Here is a 21,986-nt window from a genome sequence, read left to right as displayed (position 1 = left end):
TACCTATTTATTGCATCTAAAACGAAAAGAAATTAACAGCATTTCTTGTCTGAATATATTTGTTTCCTTCGATTGTAGATGGCAAAAATACGATTGTCCAATAGCTCGATTGTTTAGTATAAATTTATTGCTGTAGATGTCTATATTTGGTTTCAGTAAACGAAAAATGCCGAATTTCCATCGTCATCCAATTTATATTTTATATTTATTTATATAAGAATCGCGACAAAAATATTGGTGTTGTATATGTTATAGTAATCTGAAAACCAGTGCATGATTTATATTTATTCAACTGTTGAAAGTAGTAAATTAAAATATATTGTTTTAAAAGCAATTAAGTTGTATGCAGCTCACAAAATATAAGTATGAATTTGCGTTTGTAAATTGGAAGAAACCCATGCTCATGAGGACAAAAGTAGTAGGATTATATTTGAAAGCTAAAACAATCTTTCGTTTTGTTGAATAAACCTATCCAAACCGACCGTAGGCATTTGCTCATTATGCAGTATACTAATAAAACTGTTCTTCACATTTAATTATTTGTTCAGCATTCCGCCAAGCCAATCGACAAAAAACTAGGCCCGGGTAATGTCCGGGACATAATCGCGGCGATGACGTAGGACGAAACTTTGGCATATCATATGACATTCATGGATAATTTGAACCAATCACCAGTGTTTGGGACAATGTAATTTTTGAATGACTGTTTACTGGAAATGTCAAAATAAATTCTTTGCAACACTTTTGGGGTCCTGAAAAGGACCGTTTAGTGTTTTATGGTCCTAAAAAATAGGCATTTATTAAAATCATTTCGCAGCGCTCTCTGATTGGATAAAGCTAATTTACAAGACAGTTTTACAGCTACATCATCCATACAAAATATTTGGCTGTCGATTGTTCCAGTTTCCAGATAATTTAAAATCTGTTTTTCTGTGCTTTTATTGTTATCTAGGAAATGGAAAATTTATTAGGAAAATCGCGGAATTTATTATTTTATTATTTCATTGTTGTTTTACTTACCACTGAGATATTACCAGCGCTGCTAAATTTCAAAATCAGTTACTTATTTCTGCTTGTATTTACCGAAACCAAAATTAAGATTCATTGCCTCCCTTATTCATTAACTTTCCAATTGACTGAAACTTCATGTAGAATCGAATGCCTGAGTGCAGAGGGAATATAAATTCATTCACCAAACCAAAGCATTCATTTGATATTATGTGGACACTTTGGAAGCAGAAGCTGGCATCTTCTACATTTTTGAGCATAAGTGAACTGCGTAGTCTATATCTGGTGCACTTTTGCTCAATAATCCCTCTAATAGGTAGAATAAAAACAAAATTCAGTTTACTTCTGAAACCGAACATGTCCGAACCTGAATGCACTGTGTCGGGAGAACGAACGACGAGGGAAACGAACCAAACATTTCATTCATCGTGACAGGCATGAATTGAATTTTGTTTTCTTTCAGATTCACGCAGGGATGTCAATTTTTTCAAGCTCTAGATATTAAGCATCAGTATCGCAGTCGACAATCATTCATATTTATTCCACTTCATTTCCACAAAATTCCAAAGGAAAAAGAAAGCGGCATAACATGCATGAATGCTGTAAGATTTTTCACACTATGGTGGATCCAAATTTTGCAAATACACTATCAGCACTCAAACATAGCCGGGTGAGCGGTCATAGGTGTGACAATAAAGCAGTTCACACACTGTCAAGTACAACGGTGAAACGGTAGGTGTACACTTACATAGGTTGCAGAAATAGGTTGTTGAGCTAGCCCAATTGCACACTGATAAATAACAATAACAATAAATATAGTGGATCCAATGGGTGAGTCACTTAGAACAATGTGCCATACACACTGTGTCGCTTACGATAACACGATATAGAATTACGATTCACAGTAATACACGATCATTTCACTCGTTATCACAATGTGTGGCACACTGAGGCACACTTCTGACAACCCAAAAACTGTCAACAAAGTGTAGTTAGTAAATAATCATAGCAACCATTGCTTTTGATTTACTGAACACCATGGCACATTGCGGCACAAGCTACCACGCTGTTTGTTTGTGAGCACAATTCAATTTGTGCTAAGCGACTCACCCCTTGGGTGGATCCAAATTTTGCAAATACACTATCAACACTCAAAAATTACCACGCTAATAGGAATTTTAAAAGTGAATCGTGTTCAGTCAAAAAACAATGGTAATTCCATTTATTCTTACCACGCTCGTAGTAAAACTGATTGAAATCGGAAGAGTTATGACAAATCGACCATAAAGGCACAATAAAATTAAAAACATTAGTACTTATTTCAACCTTTGAATCAAGGTTGAACCAAATATGCAAAATAGTAAAAACTACCATGAGTGTTTCTTCGAATCATCTGTTTTGTGTTTTCGATTATAGAGGTTTTCATAATATTGCACATTGTAATCTATATAGTATCATCATTGGAACAATTCAGAATTTGTTTTGATAAATCCTTTTCTTGCACTATGTCTTCGGTAAAAGTTGCGGAATGGGGAGGAGGTAGTTTTATTTTTAGAAAAAGAATAGAATCTTTTGAACATTGATTCCTATTTAAGAATTTGAGATTGCGATTTTTTCAGAACAAGAAAATTGTAGAAACTAAGAATTTGAAATCCTTAAATATAATAATCTGAAAGGATAAAATAGTAATATTTTAACATTTTATTTTTTTCGGAATTATTTAAAATTTTGATTTAAAAATGTGACAATTTTAAGAATTTAATCATTTAAAGATTTCAAAATTTAAGAAGATTGAAATTTAAAAATTTTAGAAATATAAGAACCTAGCTGTAACCCGGTGCGCTTCGCTACACTCATCGGGACTAACTAAACGAAATAGTTTAAATATATAAAAAATAACAAATATTTTTATTACAAAGAAGAAACTCATTGTAATCTTTACGGATAGACAATGTTCTTGGTTTGACCATTGGTCGGTTTTCGTAGTAGATACAGAACACTAGTTTAGGATTGTCGCTGGCATCAGTGGTTGGAACATCATTGTTTTGATTCCGGGATATACCTATCAAATGGGCCAAATAAAAAAAGCACAAAACAATCCTCTATCGTTGTTTCATAGCGACTAATCATTTTTGTTTCTTTTAGCCAGCAAAACAATGGCCATTCTTGGTTGATGTATTTTTTGTTTCTTTTAGCCAGCAAAACAATGGCCATTCTTGGTTGATGTATTTTCACTAATTAGAATATACAAAATGTCTAAATCTGTACTGAATTTTAATGAATTTTCATTTCCTTGTGCGGTATGTACAAACTCTTCCATTTCGTAACAATAACAGTCGGAAATGTACACCGAGAAAATTCGTTATATTGAATATATTGATTTCACACATATTTTTTTGCATCTTGTAGTAGCACATAAAAAATATCTGTCACGCATAGATATCATGTGAAAACTAATGAAATTATAATAGTATGCCACATAGAAATTTGTTTCATAGCAGATATCACGTAATTTTTCTGTTTGCCTCTTGTTTATTCTGCTGTAAATTTTATGCATTGGACGTTTTCGATCTTGAATGTATGAAAATCACAGCAGAATAAACGAGACTGAATTGAAGAAATGCAAACTCTGCATTTTACTAATTCGAAGTTCAACTAAACGGTTTGTGGTTACAAGCAGGCCATATTTTTTCTGCGTGTACCAAAAGTGCGGACCAAAGACTTTTACTAGAGAGACTTTCGATAACTTGACAGATATATACCGAAAGCAAAACAAACATGTTCCGATGCGAAAACAATGAGAACACCAGCGACAATCCTTATCTAATGTTCTGTATCTACTGTTTTCGTACATACAATCGTTTGAAAACCGTTGGTATCATTCGAATTCGTGGTAACAATACATCTGCTCCTTTATATTTTCTAGTTATAATGGTTGTTTAAATGAAATTTTGTTGCGCAGTAACTAAGATAATAGGCACACAAAACATCAACACAACACTTGCGGAGGAAAGCCTGATGAGACTGAATTAAAGAATTCAACAGGATAATTCATATATTTATATGGGTAACCGAATTTACATCGATTTTATTTTGGATGCAGTAGTGTATGGAATTGAAGTCAATACAGTAAAGACTAGAAGAACTCTAGAAAGAGAACTGCGGAGACTCCATTTTGGATCGATTAAATTCGCGTTTAGCTGTCAAAAAACGAATCCAATCGAACATTGCCTATCCTTATAACATTGGACGTGTTGCCATACAATGCCGGGGCATACGTTGCCAAAAATGCTGTTTATCTCTCCGCAGTTCTCTTACTAGAGTTTTTCTAGTAAAGACCCGTTTTTATCAGCCCTTTGGTGAATTTTATGCTGATAAAACAGGGACATTGATAAAATCGGGACATATATTTTTATCTCTTTTTAATAAACCGAAGCTTTTAAAATATTCTTCTTTGGTCCTTAGATATAGCCTCGCAACCTTTTCTGATTATTTAATTTAAGTTCCCCTTAAGGGGGTCTGATAGTGCAAAATTTATAAAAAAAATTAATATTTTTATTTTTGCATTTTTCGGATCTCTAAGATAAGAAGAATATTTCCAAGAAAGGATTTACTCGAATTAAACTTGGTTCGTCTGCTAGAGCCCATCAAACTACCAACTATCAATTTCCATATGAAGCTGATAAAATCGGGTCAAAAAGCTGATAAAATCGGGGGCTGATAAAATCGGGTGCTGATAAAATCGGGTGCTGATAAAATCGGGTCTCCACTGTATAAGCAATCGATCAATTCTTCAACGGATTGTATTATTTTACAAAATCATGCGGAAATCTGGTGAAATTTGTTGTTACATCGATTAACATTTTCCAAATCATATATCCAACATTTTCTTGGCGAATTGACCTGCGCTGGTGACTATAAGAATCATTCAATAAAAGAATGCACATATTAGAGGAAACTTGTTTTCGAAACAAATTCCCATTGATACGAATAAAGAGTGTTAGTGGGGGCGTCAGTTAGGTTAGTTCAGAGAAATGGAACATTTAAAAAAAATTGGTGATACAGAGAGTGTTAGTATTCTCATTACCTTTCCCTACAACCATTGCGCAATTAAACAATATTTCTTCAAATATCATAGCAAAATACTGAAAATTGAGCCAGTAACAGCGAACTTATTTTGCGGTTTATATCAAAACTCAAAATACCGGACCAATCGTTTTTAAGGTTTGCACAGTTCTTCTACACAACCTCATGTATTGATCGAAGCTTTTAATAGACAGTAGCACCTCCTCTCTCACTGGGTCGTTGCTGAGGACGTCCCTCAGTGATAGTGGGAGGTCGTACTGCCGTCGGAGGTCTTCGTATTCGAGGCAATTAATTAATAGGTGCTCGACCGTTTTCCTGACATTACAGGTTTCGCACGTTGGTATGTCGGTTCTGGTGAAAGTGTGGGCGTGTGTTATCCTGGTATGACCGGTCCTCAGTCGGGAGAGGACCCTTTGCTCTTCCCTGGAATTCCGGTCGATCCATCTGACAGTGTCCTCTTTGATCTTCTGCGTGTGACCCCAGGATGCTGTCCATAGTCTGGCAAAGTGTTGTGTTGCTTTGCTGGTGAACTCCCTTGTCATATCTGTTGCTGGTGTTTCTTGATGTGGTATTCGGGTGCTGGATCGTCCCAAGGCAGCCAACCGATCGGCAGTCTCATTGCCTTGGATGCCGCAGTGGGCTGGTACCCAGCAGATGGTGACTTCTGTGTCGCTGTAGCGTTCGATGGCTTGTATGAATGGATGACGGCAGTTTCCAGCTTGAAGGGCAGTGATTACCGACAGAGTCGGAAAAAATCACCGTTGACTGGTTTGGTGGCTTGGAAAAGAGGCTCCATGCTATTGCGGCTGCTTCAGCGGAAAATATTGAACATTTGTTCGGCAATTGCAGCGATAGGTTGGATTCCGTGCTTGTGATTCCAATGCCGACTCCTGTGGCTGCCTTGGATCCGTCGGTGTATATGTGGTGGTGGTTGGTGTAATTTTTATTGATGTGTTCGCAGAAGCTGGCTCTAGCTGCCGTCGGTGGGAGATCTGCCACGTGGAGGCGGGTGTCTGTTGCTGGTATGTTTACCTTGTACCAGGGTTTTCTCCTCGCTGTGTGCAGTCGGGCTATTTGTGGTAATTCTTCTCCGGTGTAAGATCGGTGTAGCTCCCTGGCTACTTCAAGTAGCCTGCAGTCTTGTCCCAAGGTTTTCTCAAGGCATCCAAGTGTTCGGCGGAAGATGGAGATTGCAGCTTGCCAACGGAAGGGGAGTTGTCCGGATTCTACGCAGGTGGCGTTGGCCGGTGTACTTGGAAGATGGTTGGATGCCAGTCTAATGGAACGGTTGTAGGTTGGAGCCAATGTAGTGACGAGGTCGTTGCGGTGGAGTCCAGTAGCTTCGACTCCATAAAAGATTCGGCTCCATATCAGGGCCTTGCTGATATTTATTCCTGTGGTTCTGTTCCATTTTGGATGTCCATAGATGATTGATCGCACAAGTCGTAAACGGCTTTCGCAGTCCTTTTTGATGTGTCGAAAGTGGGGGAGGAAGGATAACTTGCTGTCGAAAATCACGCCGAGGATCCTAGGTTCCCTTATGAAGGGTATGATGGCTCCGGCTAGCTTGATGGGAGTGCCGGTGGGTCGGTGCGTTCCGTTACAGCAGTGGGAGATCGTACACTTTGTTGGCGATAGGGTGAAGCCCACCGATGTGGCCCATCTCTCTATGGCGTTGGCTGCAGCTTGAGTTTTCCTTCTGGTGAGTTTTATGCTTTTACCAGCGACTACGACGACGATATCGTTTGCATATATGAAAATGTAGATGTTTTTTGGGAGGTTCCGAAATACTGGGTTTATGCTTATTAAGAATAGGGTCACCGCAAGGACAGATCCCTGGGGGACCCCGTTAGCCTCCAAGAAGAGGTTGGAGGCTGTTCCTCCGATGTAGACACGGAAGTTCCTGTTCTGCAGGTAGCTCTGTATTAGCCGGCCCATGTTGCCGGTGATCCCCCAGTCTGCCAACTGTTTCAGTACACCGCCCCTCCAGACGGTATTAAAGGCCTTGGAGATGTCGATAGTGAGTATATCCACGTGCAGTCCGTCTTCCATTGCTCGGTGAATTGTGTCGGTGAGAGCAGACAGGTGGGAACCCGTTCCGGTTCCTTGCCGGAAGGCGAATTGCCTGTGGTCCAACAGATTGTTTTCCTCCAAGAAGTTTGTTAGTCTTCGGTTGACCATTCGCTCGAGGGATTTCCCTAAGCAGGAGAGCATATTAATTGGACGAAAGTCACTGACTTTCCTTTTCCCGGTGCATCTTTTTGGGATGGGGATGATTTGTGCTTCCTTCCACTCACCTGGGAAGGTGCCGTTGCTCCAAATTTTGTTGTACATGTCGAGCAAACATCTTTTGCCGATAGGCGGGAGGTGCCGCAGCAGCGTGCAGCTGATGCCGTCTGAACCGGCAGATTTACCTTTCCCAGCGGCGATTGCGAAGGACAGCTCCTGTCCTGAGAAGGGACGGTTGTAGAGTTCTTCGTCTCCCGTGGGGAAGTGTGCCGGGGGGTTTTCCAGCATAGTCCTTCTGTTAAGAAAGGTGGTTGGGAGGGCAGAATCCGCTGATAGAGATGAGAAGTATTGGCCTAAGTTTTCCGCTATCTCCCGGGGGTTGGATGGGGTTGACCCGTTGACCTCTATTGTGAATCCTTCATGCCTTCTTTTGCCATTTAAAGCGTTTACCCTCCTCCAAAGTTCAGATGTTGTGTTATCAGGAGATATTCCATCTAAGAAGATTTGCCAGCTCGTGGTTTTTGCTTTCTTAATCGCGGCCCTCGCGATGTTCCTTTTTATACGAAATTGATTGGCCTTTGCCTTCCTGTTTGGATCATCGGGTGTAGATTTAAGAAAGGAACGAAGAGCCTTCCTTCGCTCTCTGATAGCAGAGGCCACCTCCGGGTTCCACCAGTGCACTGCTCTGCGGGGTGGTTTGCCGCTGGTTTGCGGCATGCTTTTTGCTGCTGATCGGGAGATTATTTTCTCAAATTCGCCTACTGTGTATTGCAGTTGGGGGTCTAGGAGGTCTTCGACCGATGTTTGGAAGGTTTCCCAGTTGGCCTGGTCCGTCATCCATCTTCGCCGACGAGTTGTCTGTGGGGGTTGACGGTTGAATGTCAATTGTATTGGCCGGTGGTCGCTACCGCCAGTGTCGCGAATTACCGACCAGCCGATCATCCCGGCTATGGTGCTTGATGTAATTGAGAGGTCGAGTGCCGCAGTATAGCTGCCCCTGATGAAAGTGCTGTTGCCGTCGTTTAGCACTATTGCGTGTTGTTCTTTAATTGCTTTCATTATGTCGTTTCCCCGTTAGCTGTTTCTGGCAGAGCCCCAGGAGGTATGGTGGGCGTTGAAGTCTCCGAGAATAATGTAGGGTGTGCTGATCTGCTGGATAATTTGTTTTAGTTTTGTCTCTACGTTGGTTGTATCCGCTGGAATGTAGATGTTGACGATGGTACACTCGACGGGGTAGCGTATGGTCCTGGCGGTTGCTATAAGCTCGGTGTTTAATGGGCAGTTGGCAGCCGGTACATCATTTCTAATTCCGAGACCGATGGTTTGGTGGGTGTTTGCTCCGCTGGCTGTTTCCCACTGGTATGCGTGGCTAAACTATGATGAGTAGTCCGTCTGGGGGTTTACGTGGGTCTCTTGCAAGGCTATGCATACAGGGTTGGTTGTTGCTATCAGGTACTGGAGATCTCCCAGGTTATTTCTGAGGCCGTTTATATTCCACTGGATTGCCATTGTGTATGAATTGTCTGATAGCTGGGGAGGGTCCAATGGGTCACACTCAGACGCACTGGAGGATCTACTCGATTGATTTGCTGAAAAAGGGTCGGAGCAGTATGTCTGTGGACGATGGTGATAGGGAATGTTTTGACTTACCCGGGGGGAAGCCGGGCCCCCTGCACCAGCAGCCGCCGTAGGCTCATCGGTGATCTCCGGGACATCCGCGGTCAGGGCCAGTGCAGGGGAGGAGGCTTTTTCCCTAACGTTCTCCTTTGCAGTGATTCTGTCGGTGTATGTGATGGTGTTGATCTGTTCGATCTTTGTCGTTGCTTTCTGGTGGGATGTTATAGTATGGTGGGCTTTTTCATTTTCGTTGTTTGCTGGGTTTCGTGGTGGAAGTTCGCATGGTGGGGGGCGATCCGTTTGTCTTCCGCTAGTTCCTCCGAGTGGAGATATGCTGGGAGATCCGGGTTCGCCAAGTGATATTCTTGGTGGCTTGATTATTGGTTGATTTAAAGTGGCTTTATTTGTTATTGACCACTTTTCATTTGTTGTATCCGCAGGTTGGTTGGTCGATTTCTGGCGGTCGGTTGGGCTGCGATGAGGCCCGCTAGCTTGCGGGTCGCTGGAGTCCGCCGAGTGGTCCGCCGATTTGTTCTTTTTGTTTGCTGTGTTAAAAGGGTGAACGGCAGTTGAACTGTTCTGTTTTGTAACGTTATTGGTACTTGCCTGAGTTGTTGCCGATGGTCCCACACCAACAGCCGCCGGGCGCTCGTCGGGGGGACCCGGTACTTCGCCGGTCGGGGTCGATGTGGGTAAGCGTTTTGTTTTGTTGTTGGTTGTTGGTTTCATACTGGATTTTTTTTGGTTGGCTTAGTCTGACAGGTCGATCGACGAGTCGTCGAGGGTTGTACGATCTTGTAGTGTTATTTCACTGGTTGTTGTCGCCGGTATTTGCCCTTCTCGCGTCATACTAAGTTTTCTCAGTGGGCTTCTTGACTTACTTCTTTTTTTGGTGGCCTGATTGTATCTTTCCCTACTCCATCCGGTGCGAGCAATTTCAGTCGTTTGAAAATTGGGGGCGAGGTTTGTTTGTGGTTGAATGCGTATCTTCGGTATTAATATTGTGGGTTGAGTGTTTCCTGTTGTTGCTTGTGATTGGGGGTTTTGTTCTGTTGCGTGTTTCCTGTTTTTGTCGGCGTATTGCTTACTATTGCTTGTTGTTGGTGAGTTTTTGTGGATTGTGGATTTCCGGTTTGTTGTTGTGGTGCTTTGTTTTGTATCAGATGCTGGGGCGATTTTGAGATTCTTTGAAGTTCTTGTACTGCTCTACGCAGGGCGGCCATTTCGTTGCGCAGGTCTTTGTTTTGAATGAGTTCCTCTATTAGCTCTTCCTTAAGTTTTTTTTATAGTGGTGTCTCTATCATCGCTTGCTGGTTGGCTATTGGTGGCCTTCTTTAAAGATTCCACTTCCTGCCTGAGCAGTTGTATAATGCGATCTTTATCATCGACGTAAGTGTTCATCCGAGAGTTTACCGTGCTCGCATATGTTTCGTTGCCTGTTCTGTTTTGTTTCAGCAAAGCTCTGGCCTCGGGGAAGGTTATGTTATTGTCCGTTTTAACATTGACGAGGTGTTTTTCTGCTTCAAAGACTGTACATGTGCGATCTCGTGCCGAATGTTCCCCTGTTGACTCATGCTCCGTACCGCAGTTTAGGCATATTTCTTTATCCTTACAATTTTTGCTGCCGTGTCCGAAACGGCCGCACCTGTAGCACTGCATAGGACTCGAGTAGTATCTTCTTACATTTACTCTCAGCATTCCTAGATACACGTGTTCCGGAAGGAACGAGCCCTCAAAGTATACAACCAGTAGCGGAGTGTTGGTCGGGATACCACTTACTTTTTTGGTGATTCTGCGCACTTCGATAACCCCTTGCGCTTTGAGTCCTTCCATGATCAGGTCGGTGGATAGATTTTTAGTATCCAAATCGTATATCACTCCCGCCGTTTTGTTGAGTGTTGGATGTTGGGTTATTTCCACATTGGTCCCGTTAATTAATTGTTTCATCTCTATCAGCTGGCCGTATACTTTGCGAGAGGAGGTTTTGAGGATGTACTGCGTACCCCTGGCCTCTTTACTCGCCTTGATAACTTCATTCGGTTCCCTTCCGATGGTGTTTTTTAGCGACAGGTGAATGAGGAACGGATTGTAAGGTAGAGACTGCTCATTCCCCATGACGTCTTTCGTTGCTCTCATTATTAATGTTTGCTCGTCGATTTGATCCCCATTATTCATATAAGATGGGATTCTCCTGCTGAGCGGCGGCCTCCCGAGGGGAGAGGGGTTATCGGTGTCCATCCGAAAGATGGATTGAGTTCTATTTGCTCGGGAATGTGCCGTCAGAGACTTTCCCTTTCGGGTTACCACTGGCTATGCACGTGGCTCTGACCCGAGGAAGTGACGAAATGTAATATAAAACTAACCTGATTCTTATTCTGCTTCACTTTTCGCTATTTAACACTTTGGCCTTCGATCAATGGCCAGCTGAAACTGAGCTATTTTCGCCCCGCACCGGGAGTCGACGGCCCGTTATGCGGGGTTATGTATTTAGATAACACTGTCTTTACCACTATATAATCCACTACTTTAGCACTTACTTGGCCAGTGGCCACTTTGCCAGCGAAGCTGGACTGCAAGCCACCCCGCACCGGAAATCGACGGCCCGTTATGCGGGGTTTTGGGCTGGGATAGCACTTCTCACTCAATCAACACTCGTAAACCGTAAAACAATTAATCAAAAAACACGCGTTCGTTATCACTTTAGTGATTTACACACTTTGCCGGGAGGCAGAGCCCGACTTACCAAACCGTCCGGATGGCGGCGACCGAAATTTTTGCTACAATGGCACGCTTCTTACACAGTAGCTTGTGTGCAATAGAAAACAACAAAATCGCGCGGAGCTAATCAGCAAGACGACCGATTGCTGCTGTGGTTAGAACCGAAGTGTTTTTAGCTTTTAAAAATATCTTGTTCTGTGAAAATCGCAATCTGCAATTCTTTAATAGGAAACAATGTCCAAAAGATTCAATTTTTTTCTAAAAATTAAACCACCTCCTCCGCATTCTGCAACTTTTGGCGAAGACATAGTGAAAGAAAAGGATTAGTTTAATCAAAACAAATTCTGGATTGTTACAATGATGATTCTATATAGATTAGAATGTGAAATATTATTGGATTGAAAGAATTCTTTAATGCTATAACAATAATGTAAAATAGTAATTACAAACTGGTGTAATTATTATGCTTATATATCGTTGATACGATGAATGCAAGCAAAGAAGTCCGTTATTACAATAAGCAAAACAGTAAAACATCTAATTGGAATACAAATAGAAGTATTTAAGTCAACCGAATAAATGCTTTGAGTGAAATCATATTTTTGTTCTGAACAATAATTCTCACAATTTCAATTCAACAAAACAAGCTTATTTCCGCTTCCCTCCTTCCAGGTATGTGAGAAAAGCAAAAGGTTTATTCTAGTATACGCTAAATGCGCCTACTTGCTCTTTTTTATTCCGGTTAATAGTAAGAAGAAAACAAGAAGAAAAGAATACAAATAGCGGTTTTCTCCCTGGAGTTCCTTCTGCTACTGGAACAAATCTAATATCTGCCCACAAGTCGAGAATCAGTATAAATCACAAAACTGTAGTTATGTATACAGATTTTCATAATTTTAGAATTTCGAATTACTAACATCTAGTTCGCAAACAGAAAGGATAACATCACGCAGAAGAATCAGGCCTTTTGAAACAATAAAACCTTTAGTTGAATTTAAAACAATTGACGAATGACTGATTCAAATTGAAATGGGTGTTTCTCGAAAGCATGTTTAGTTCAACAAATACTTTTGTTTGCATTTTAAACAGAAACATTGTTGAATCAAAATAACAATTTTTTAGATCGAACTGAATCCCTTGGTTGAAAAGTAATATTATTTTAACTAAATTTGAGTGAGTTTTTTTGTTTCTTCGAACTTGTTTGTTCGGTTAAATTTATCATGATTTTGTTGTTTTAAACGAAATATTTGTTGAAACTATTGAAAGGCCAACAAATGAATTTGTTGGTAATTTCAAGCAATAGTAATAATTGAACCTAACCTGAATCTTGTTTGGCACTATATCAAACATTAAAATTGTTAATTAAAACCAAAATTTGTTTATTCTGATTATTTTTCTGCGTGAAGAAGGTGCAAACGGAAGAAAAACAAAACAGCTATCCGTGAGTCCCGCCAGGCATACAATTTCGCACCGGCTGCTTTGGTTCCCGCGTACGAATCTCTGTTCATGCACGGGGAGAAGCAAAAATGACCGACGACACATTTTTCCTTGCTGTGCGGACGACGTGCAGTCCACGTATATGACACCCCTATCCCATTTATATTGAACTGACGTAAGTCAACATCTCAGCGGGCACAGAAATTATGGGCCCCACTGACAGTTCAAATTGTTGTGCTCGTTTTGCTCGAAGCTCGATTTTCACTAGTCAAACACCGTACGGTCTGATTCAATTTTTAAACATATGTTAAAAAGCGAAAATATTGGAAAGCTAATTGAAGAAATGTGTTGTTTTGGACATGTTGGTGAATAATAAAAAACTTTACACTACGGTGCACCAACAAATTAAACGAACTCGACTATCACAAAATTGTGTCGAATGAAATTGATTGTGTTTATTGTGGATCGACCCTAACGCGACGTTTTAGATGTTGGCTTGAAAATCATGGCGGCGTAGCAAATACCTGGTGCAGTCCCACACCAGCAGCGGTATCACTTTGCCTGCTTTGATTCTCTCACACGCTCTCTCTCTCTGTTCCAGCCGACGGCGAGGCAAAAATGCCGTCGATGACATTTCGAGGAATATCTTTCCCAACGATATTTTTCTAGCCAGATGCACGACGTGCTACCAACACCATCACATCAACCACCCGAGCGAACTCGAAGCTAAAAATATCGTGCCGTGCCGTCCCGTCCCGTCGTAGTGCAAATAGCCCTTAAGGTTGGACAGAGAATGCGCAAAATTCGCAAACGAAAAAAGCATTTTTTTTCCACACCATATGTCAGATCTTCATAAAAATCAATCCGCGTATGTAGAATGTTGTTACAGTCAGAGATGCCAGGTACTGTTTTCAAATGTCTGCAGTAATAATTTTTAAAGTCTGGGAAGAACAAAAAATGTGAGGAAAGCTAGTGTAACCAAAAGCCTTTATATTCTAAAATCTGCAAATATCTGCAACCAAACTAAAAAATCTGCAAATATCTGCAACCAAACGGAAAAATCTGCAAATATCTGCGCCATCGAAAAAATCTGCGGCTTAAATTAAAAGTCTGCGAATTTGCAGACTTGTCTGCAAATCTGGCATCTCTGGTTACAGTACTGGTGATTGATTTTTATGAAGATCTGACATACGGTGTGGAAAAAACTGCTTTTTTCGTTTGCGAATTTTACCCTTTCTCTGTCCAACCTTAAACTAACTATGTATGCCTTACAGTACACACAGATAAGTGATATGTACACAAAAAATTTGGTACGGTCCAAAATTTTCCCATTTGGGAATTTGCATACAAAAAGTAATTTATTTCACTTTTATCTCACTTTTGTCATGTTTTATTTCATCTTTTATCCGTTGAATTATTTCGTAACCAATAGGGGACCATTCACAAATTACGTAACGCGATTAGGGGGGGTACGACAGGTTGTGACATGTTGCGACATATGGGGGATGGGGAGTATGCTAGATCGTTACGTAACATGTTTTTACTGAACAAATTATTTTTTTCGAAGAATTAGTTACGTAATAGGGGAGGGAGGGGATAGAGAATTTTGTGACAATTTGTTACATGGGGGAGGGAGGAGTCAATTTTGGGCAATTTTCGCGTTACGTAGTATATGAATGGTCCCTAGTCCTAGTAATTTCTTCTCGCCAACATATAAGACTAATTATGTCTAAGACACTAACTAATTACCTCTAAGACACTTTGCGCCGGTAGCATACGGGCGAAGTGCAATCTACGAACTGACTTAATTCATCGCCCCGGTCTCTACCGAGCGATTATCAACTACGAACTGCCTAATTAAATTTAACCCAGAAGACTTTTGTCACTCGGCTGTGTAGAGTTCTGGCTGTAGGCTCAGAGAACGCCAAGGTTTAAAATTAAACATTATACTTCGCTCGCAAGAGTAAGAGGGGGTGGATGAATCAGTAGTTATTTATGATTCATGCTCGGAAATCTTTACTTTCCGTTCGCGCAAGGTCGCGCCATCACGGCTGGCAAGCAAAACCGTGTTGAATTAAGCAAATTGATTTTCTCGCTTCTGTAAACGTCTAGCTTGGATAAAGCGAGCGTGTCAAAATATCAGCTTAGCTTAAGGTTGCACAGAGAATGCGCAAAATTCGCAAACGAAAAATGCAGTTTTTTCACACCGTATGTCAGATCTTCATAAAAATCAATCAGCAGTACTGTAACAACATTCTACATATGCTGATTGATTTTTATGAAGATTGCGCATTCTCTGTGCAACCTTAAGGCTATAGCTGGTGATGTAACCAAGAAAATCTAGCTTCCATGGTGCATCACTTGGTGAAATTTTCCAGGGTTGACTCTGGGTGAAATCTGTGGGCGCTGCATAAGGAACTGTGTAAAATATCAGGTCAATTAATTATAGCGTGGCATCCCGCATTACATTTCAAATTTGTATGGATATAAGATCGAGAAATTCTACCTTTTACATTTTCATTCCCAAAAATCGAAGCATCAAACCTTTTTTTACTACCAGCACTCAACAAGATGAGAAACATGAAAAGAATAGTTTGAAACTTTACTTCAAGCAATATAATTAATCAATGCTTTTGAATCATTAATCTGAGTATAACAAATTAAAAAGTACTATATTGAAGTGAACAACTAAAATGGCCAGTAAAATATTGCAATGGCGTCGGTGGTAAAACATGATGATGAGTTATGTTCTATCAATGACCATGCGGTGGACTTGGGTGCAACGCCCAACTTCTACTTAGCAGAAGGAATCTTCACATTTCTTTTCGATCATGTCCATATGAGCCTGCCTAGTCCTAGCTTTCCGGACGGATATGTCCTTTAAAATAAGGACGGTTGGAAACAGGCCCGTAGCCAGGAGTTTATTTCGGGAGGGGCTTAAAAAATTATTGTATAAAGCTTTTTTATTTCGATTATACAGGTTTTAACCTTATGGTTATTCGCCTCTTTTTGGGTTAGAAAATTTCTTTAGAAAAATTTCTAACCCTACATGTGCGGGATTGATGAACGAACCGTGATGAGCTGCGTAAAAGGTAATCAATTTACCAACTACGCTTTACCCGCTCCTGCATAAAGCTTTTAGTTCTAATTACTTCATATTGTCACTAGAAACTAAACGAAATTTTGAAAAGTTCTTAATGAAAACAAAGCCAAATCTAAGACAATCCATGTTCTTTGTCACAAGAAAGGCTATAGTACATCAACGAATTATTGATGTTTAATTTGATTTTTATTATTTATTTTTATTTACAAGTTACAATTTACTCTCGTTGCAACAATGGATATTCTAGAGTTCTCAGTATTTATGCGCTAACCGAATATGACAATCCTTGACAGTGCTGGAAAACGCAAGGTGTTCTAAGCTACACGTTTAAAAGGTGTAGATGACGCTAAATCGAAATGAGTAGAAAAATATCCATAAAATGTTCGATCGAAGAGAATGTCGAAATTTGCACAAAATCTTCTGATTTAGCAAACGAATTGTAGATGGTTCAACTTCTATTTTCTTGATCTGGCGTCCTGTAACTATTACCAGTTCTAATGCATCATGCTAACATAATTTTTTGGCATACCCCAGTTAGGAAGGAGGATCTTTGGTGATCAATAGGATCAAAATATATGGGTCATTCCACGTCTGATTTACAATCAAAATTTGAATTCCTTCCATTTTTTTTTCTTGCATTCATTAGTTAAAGTAATTGACACGTATTTTTTATTTTGGCTAAATATGATTTTTTTTTCAAGTTATTAGTTTTTGAACTTTTGAAGTTTATAACATTGAACATTTTTCAATCACTTATAACTCGGAAACGATTCGATATATGGAAAAAAATATTAAATGAAAAAGTTGTGAGCTTACTGAAAAAATAGCAATTTCTTTTTGTTATATAACTTATGAAATTTGCAATTGTTTGAAACAAATTGAATTTTTTAAAGTTGGACCAATTTTTTACTTATTATTTTCTTTAAATATTAAAAATCATGTTAAAATAATTGTGCAAAAATTTGGGAGTGGATATCAAAATACTTTGCGAGATATTACAATTATAAACTTAAAACAAGGCAATTTTACACCAAACGCCTAGTGATAGGCCTATTGTAATTGAAATATCTCGTAAAATACTTCGAATTTCTTTCTGAAATTTGTACACAATCTTCTCGATATAATTATAAATTATTTGAAAAAGCTAAAAAGATTTTTTTGGCTCCACCCTGAAAAAAATTTGTTACTAATATTTGCATAATACATAAATTATTTAACAAAAACAAATATTACAAAAAAAAATCCGCCGAGATCTTCTGAAAACGCAGCTTTTATTATTTAATGCTTTTTTCCAGAAATCTAATAGTTTCTCAGTTATGAGGCAATGAAAAATGTCCAATTCTATTAAATTTATAAAACTTTAAAAAATCACTATATTATTAAAAGTCGATATTTGTATGTATGTGATTTATGGACTCCCAAACGGCTTAACCAATTGCCGTAAAAATTTATGCATAGTAGGAATTTGTTATGGAGCGTGTTTGTGTGCTATTGGTGGGGATTATCTGCCTACAAGAAGGCGCTTCGGAACAAATTATGGTTTCCTCCTATTTCGTTGAAAGTCGCATCAACGTGCGATGGGTATTAGCTAGTACTTTATAAAGTTCAAAAACTCATAACTTGAAAAAAAAAGTCAAATTCAGCCAAAGTAAAAAAATCGTGTCTATAATTTTCAGCTAAAGAGTGCAAAAAAATTGAAGGGAACTAAAATTATAGTTGTAAATCGTGGAATGACTCGCATTCTGCAAATTTAAGACTTTTTTGGGGGTATTCTCATGTCAAAAGCAAATATTTTCTAAAGTCCCCCGAAATCAAATTTATTTTGATTACATATCTATATTAAGAAGATTATGTGAAAAATTCAGAATGGAACTCGAAGTGTTACGAGACATTTCAGTTATAACAGGCCTTTCGCTGGGCGTTTAGTGTAAAATTGCCATGTTTTATGTTTATAATTGTAATATCTCGCAAAGAATTCCACTGCCAAATTTTTACACAATCTTTTTAACACGATTTTAATACTTAAATAAAATAATAAATAAAAAATTTGATCCAGCCTTAAAAAAATTCAATTTGTTGCAAATTTCATAAGTTATATAACAAAAAAATTGTGATTTTTTTGGTAAGCTTATTTGAAAACGCAACTTTTTTATTTAATATTTTTTTCCATATATCGAGTCGTTTCCGAGTTATCAGTGATTGAAAAATGTTCAATTTTATAGACTTCAAAAGTTCAAAAGCGAATAACTTGAAAAAAATATAATATTTAGCCAAACCAAAAAATACGTGTCAATTATTTTTAGCTAAAGAATGTAAGAAAACAGTTTGGAAGATGCTTGACGTTTATATTAAGCGCACATTGCTCTAATCTATTACAGAAATTCAATTTGCGTATGATTTAACTAACTTTCTTTATTCAGGCCAATATCTAGCATAAAATGAGTTTTGTTAGATACCATTACTAGCGATAAATGTTAATTTTGGGACAGTTTTTGTACTCAGTTTTCTATGAAACTTCTAATTTTATATTATACAATTCGTTTACTTGAGTCGGTTCAATGCATTAGCTAAATGAAGCCTTGAGTCTTTAATATATTTCCACGATGTAAACAATGAAAATGATAAAACGCTAATGGTTGTCCAACAGATCTCGTGCGATTGACCTGTTTACTGATCGAGAAATATTTTTCATAACCAACCGCGTCTTGGTGGTCGTTCATATCAATCTTGTACACTTCCGTATTATTATCGTGGTAACTGCTATGGACATGGCAGTTCGCGAATATCTGATTTCATTTTTGTTTTGTCCCCTTACGGGCCACCAGTGTCGACTTCCTCAATGATGATGCTGACTGTTAATTTTGAGATACTAGACGCAGTTTTTGCCGTCAATATTATATGAACAGCAGCCACAAATTTGGCAATTGTTTGTTTTTCAGGTAATCGTATTGGAGACTATGGATGTGTAAAGATGTAACGTGTATGATGATATTATCGCATTGCGTTTTGTGCGTGCAGGGTCAGCTAGGACGAAATCCTAGCTGACCCTACCCGTCTAATTCCTAGATGAGTCCTTTATAATAAATTACATTTTTTCCAAATGTGACAGGAATCTTTTAATAGCCACGGTTCAAAGAAGTTAAGTTTGTTTATTGGGGCTTTAACCTCCTGGTCGTTCGCCCGCGGTTCAAGTAAGAAGTATCAGATCTTGTAGACGAACATTGATTTTCTCATCATCCATATATATGAGAATCAACCACGTATTACAAGTTGCAAAATGACTGGTTTCGCCTAGGCTAATTTGTTGAGTAACATAAGTACTGAATGCCTGACAAGGTAGAACTCGTTAAAGGCGATGTTCGTAAGCATAACCTCTATTTTCACCTTCAGCAAATATTCCCCATCATGAAATTCGGTTATGCAAAAATTCCAGAAGTCAATAGCCTCCACGTTTGGCTGGAGCACCACTTCTTGCTTCTACGATTCAATCATCCGACGGATCACCCCAGCAAGAATTAAAGTAACAGTTTCTTTTGTTCTTCCGACGAGTCACACAATATGAAAGGAAGTGTGTTATCAGACTCGGCATACTGAGTAGATATCGTGACCGATGTCTTCGGTGGCTCGAAATAGCAATCTTCCTCACCATTCTCCCATTAATTTGTTGAAACCAAACAAGATACAATTTTTTTACGAGTTACCGAAAAACATGTTGCTTCTTAAATTTATTTTTGAAAAGTTTCGGGGGGGGCTTTAGCCCCCTAGCCCCCCTCTGGCTACGTGCCTGGTTGGAAACCCTACTTTTTATCGTCGAAATGGTGAATTATTTACTCATATAAGTGGTTAATGCAATATTGTCGCGTGTTTGTTTATTTATTGGGGTTTTAACCTCCTGGTCATTCGCCCTTATAAGAAAATCTCACATTGTGTCCATCTGAAAAGCGCTTCAAATATAGGCGCAGTTGATCCGCAAGCTGTTTTCTAAAACTAGACAACGAGACAGTCGAACATAAGCGAACTATAGGAGTGACAAGCAGTCTCTATTGTAAATGTGGGTGGAGGGTATTCTCTTTCAATGTTTGTTTATTTGCCTGTTTGCTGTGTGCTTTCCGAAGGCTTCAAAGAAAAAGCTTCCTGTGAATTTATACAAGCGGCGTCACGTGTCTATTTGAGTTGAGCTTTCATATAAATTTTGAGCGATTATCCTGCAAGGCACAATACATACACAGATAGCGTTTCACTATGTTCAAATGTTTGGTCGGCACGAAATGCTGCCCAGTAAAGTTCAGCCGGAAATGAACTGGAATTCTGGCTGGTTCTAGTTCGTATTCCGGCTCCAGTGATACAACTGATTCTAAATAGAATCGGTTATGTCACTGGAGCCGGAATACGAGCTGGAACCAGTGGGTGGTAGCAAAAAAAATTTATCCACACTGATGTTGTATGCAAGTGGTTCGATATCGATGATTATTGCAGTTTACTCACAGATGTCGCTTCAAGAAAAAAACAGACAGTGGTATAAGCTGTAGACTGGTATAATAATTCAACAACTGGTATAATAACTAGCTTCAGTTTATTTTATTCATTTTTTATCATTTTTATTTGAAACTGCTCAGGGATGCCAGATTTGAAGATTTGTCTTCATTTTAAAGACATTTCAAATGTTGTGAAGACGTGTTTTTCATTTTGAAGACAAATTCGTTCGGATGTCTGACTGATTTCTGGCTGAATTATGGCTCAAAATCAATAACCGATTCAGAATCCTGACCGTTGAAGACAAATGAAGACATTTTTTATGAAATGCTAAGATATTTGAAAAATATACCTAGTATCCCTGAAACTGCTTGTCATTTCCAGGGTGGCCAGACCAACCACTTTATCGGTAGTCCTACCGATTTTGGTCTTCCCTACCGATTCACAGACGACTAAGAGAAAACTACCGATATTTTCTTATCCCTACCGAAAACTACCGATTTTTATTGCTTTTGGACACATCCTACTCAACATTCATTTTGGAGTTGGATTTGGTCTGAGATCTGTGTTTTCAGTATTTTTTTTTATTTCGATTATAGAGGTTTTAACCTTAAGACCATTCGCCTCTTCGGGTTAGAAAAATCTCTTATTTTTAACCCTATGTGCGGGGTCGGGACTCAAACCCAGGTGCGCTGCGTACAAGGCAATCGATTTACCAACTACGCTACGCCCACCCCCACCCTGGTCATTTCTGAACATTTTGGAATGAAGAAAATGAACAGGAAATCGCTCGCATAATTGAGGACATTAGTTGATACTAACACTCGAAAAATTGAGGATCTCAAATTCACAAAACAGCCAGTGGCAGCATCTGCTGGATTAATTATTAACAAAATCTTGGTACCTATATACACAGATCCATGCATACATTTATGGATATATAAGCGTGATATAATCGAGTTATAACAATGTTTGCTTATATCATATACATTATTTCTACGGTTAAGTTTGTTTGTTTTTTAAAACATAGAAGTCACTTCTTTCACAATTTTCATTGTAATGATGCACAATTCTATTGACAGTGCTATTTTAGCATAGTTTGCCACAAAAAATTGCTTTGGAATAATTTACGAGTTCTTAGATGACGGCTAGATGCACATAAAATTTTAATTGCGAGCGTAATGATGCGGATTGTGCACTTTGAGACATAATATATAGAGTAAAGAATGGCAAATTTGCGGCGTTCTTCGTGTGTTTGTATGTTGATGAGCATGCAACGTGCCTTATCGATAGAAGGGGAAATGTAATTTGATAA

The 21,986-nt window shown here is 39.1% G+C and overlaps 1 protein-coding gene across 1 annotated transcript; it reads right to left on the bottom strand.

The window, feature by feature from the left end:
- Nucleotides 1-10,212: 10,212 nt before the first annotated feature.
- Nucleotides 10,213-11,055, bottom strand: LOC131681204 (uncharacterized). Its single transcript, XM_058961912.1, has one exon. The coding sequence runs from the start codon at nt 11,053-11,055 to the stop codon at nt 10,213-10,215; it is 843 nt and encodes a 280-aa protein (XP_058817895.1).
- Nucleotides 11,056-21,986: the final 10,931 nt, after the last annotated feature.

The sequence above is a fragment of the Topomyia yanbarensis genome, chromosome 2, assembly GCF_030247195.1.
Source record: "Topomyia yanbarensis strain Yona2022 chromosome 2, ASM3024719v1, whole genome shotgun sequence".
NCBI lineage: Eukaryota > Metazoa > Arthropoda > Insecta > Diptera > Culicidae > Topomyia > Topomyia yanbarensis.
This window is presented reverse-complemented; position numbering and strand designations above follow the sequence as displayed.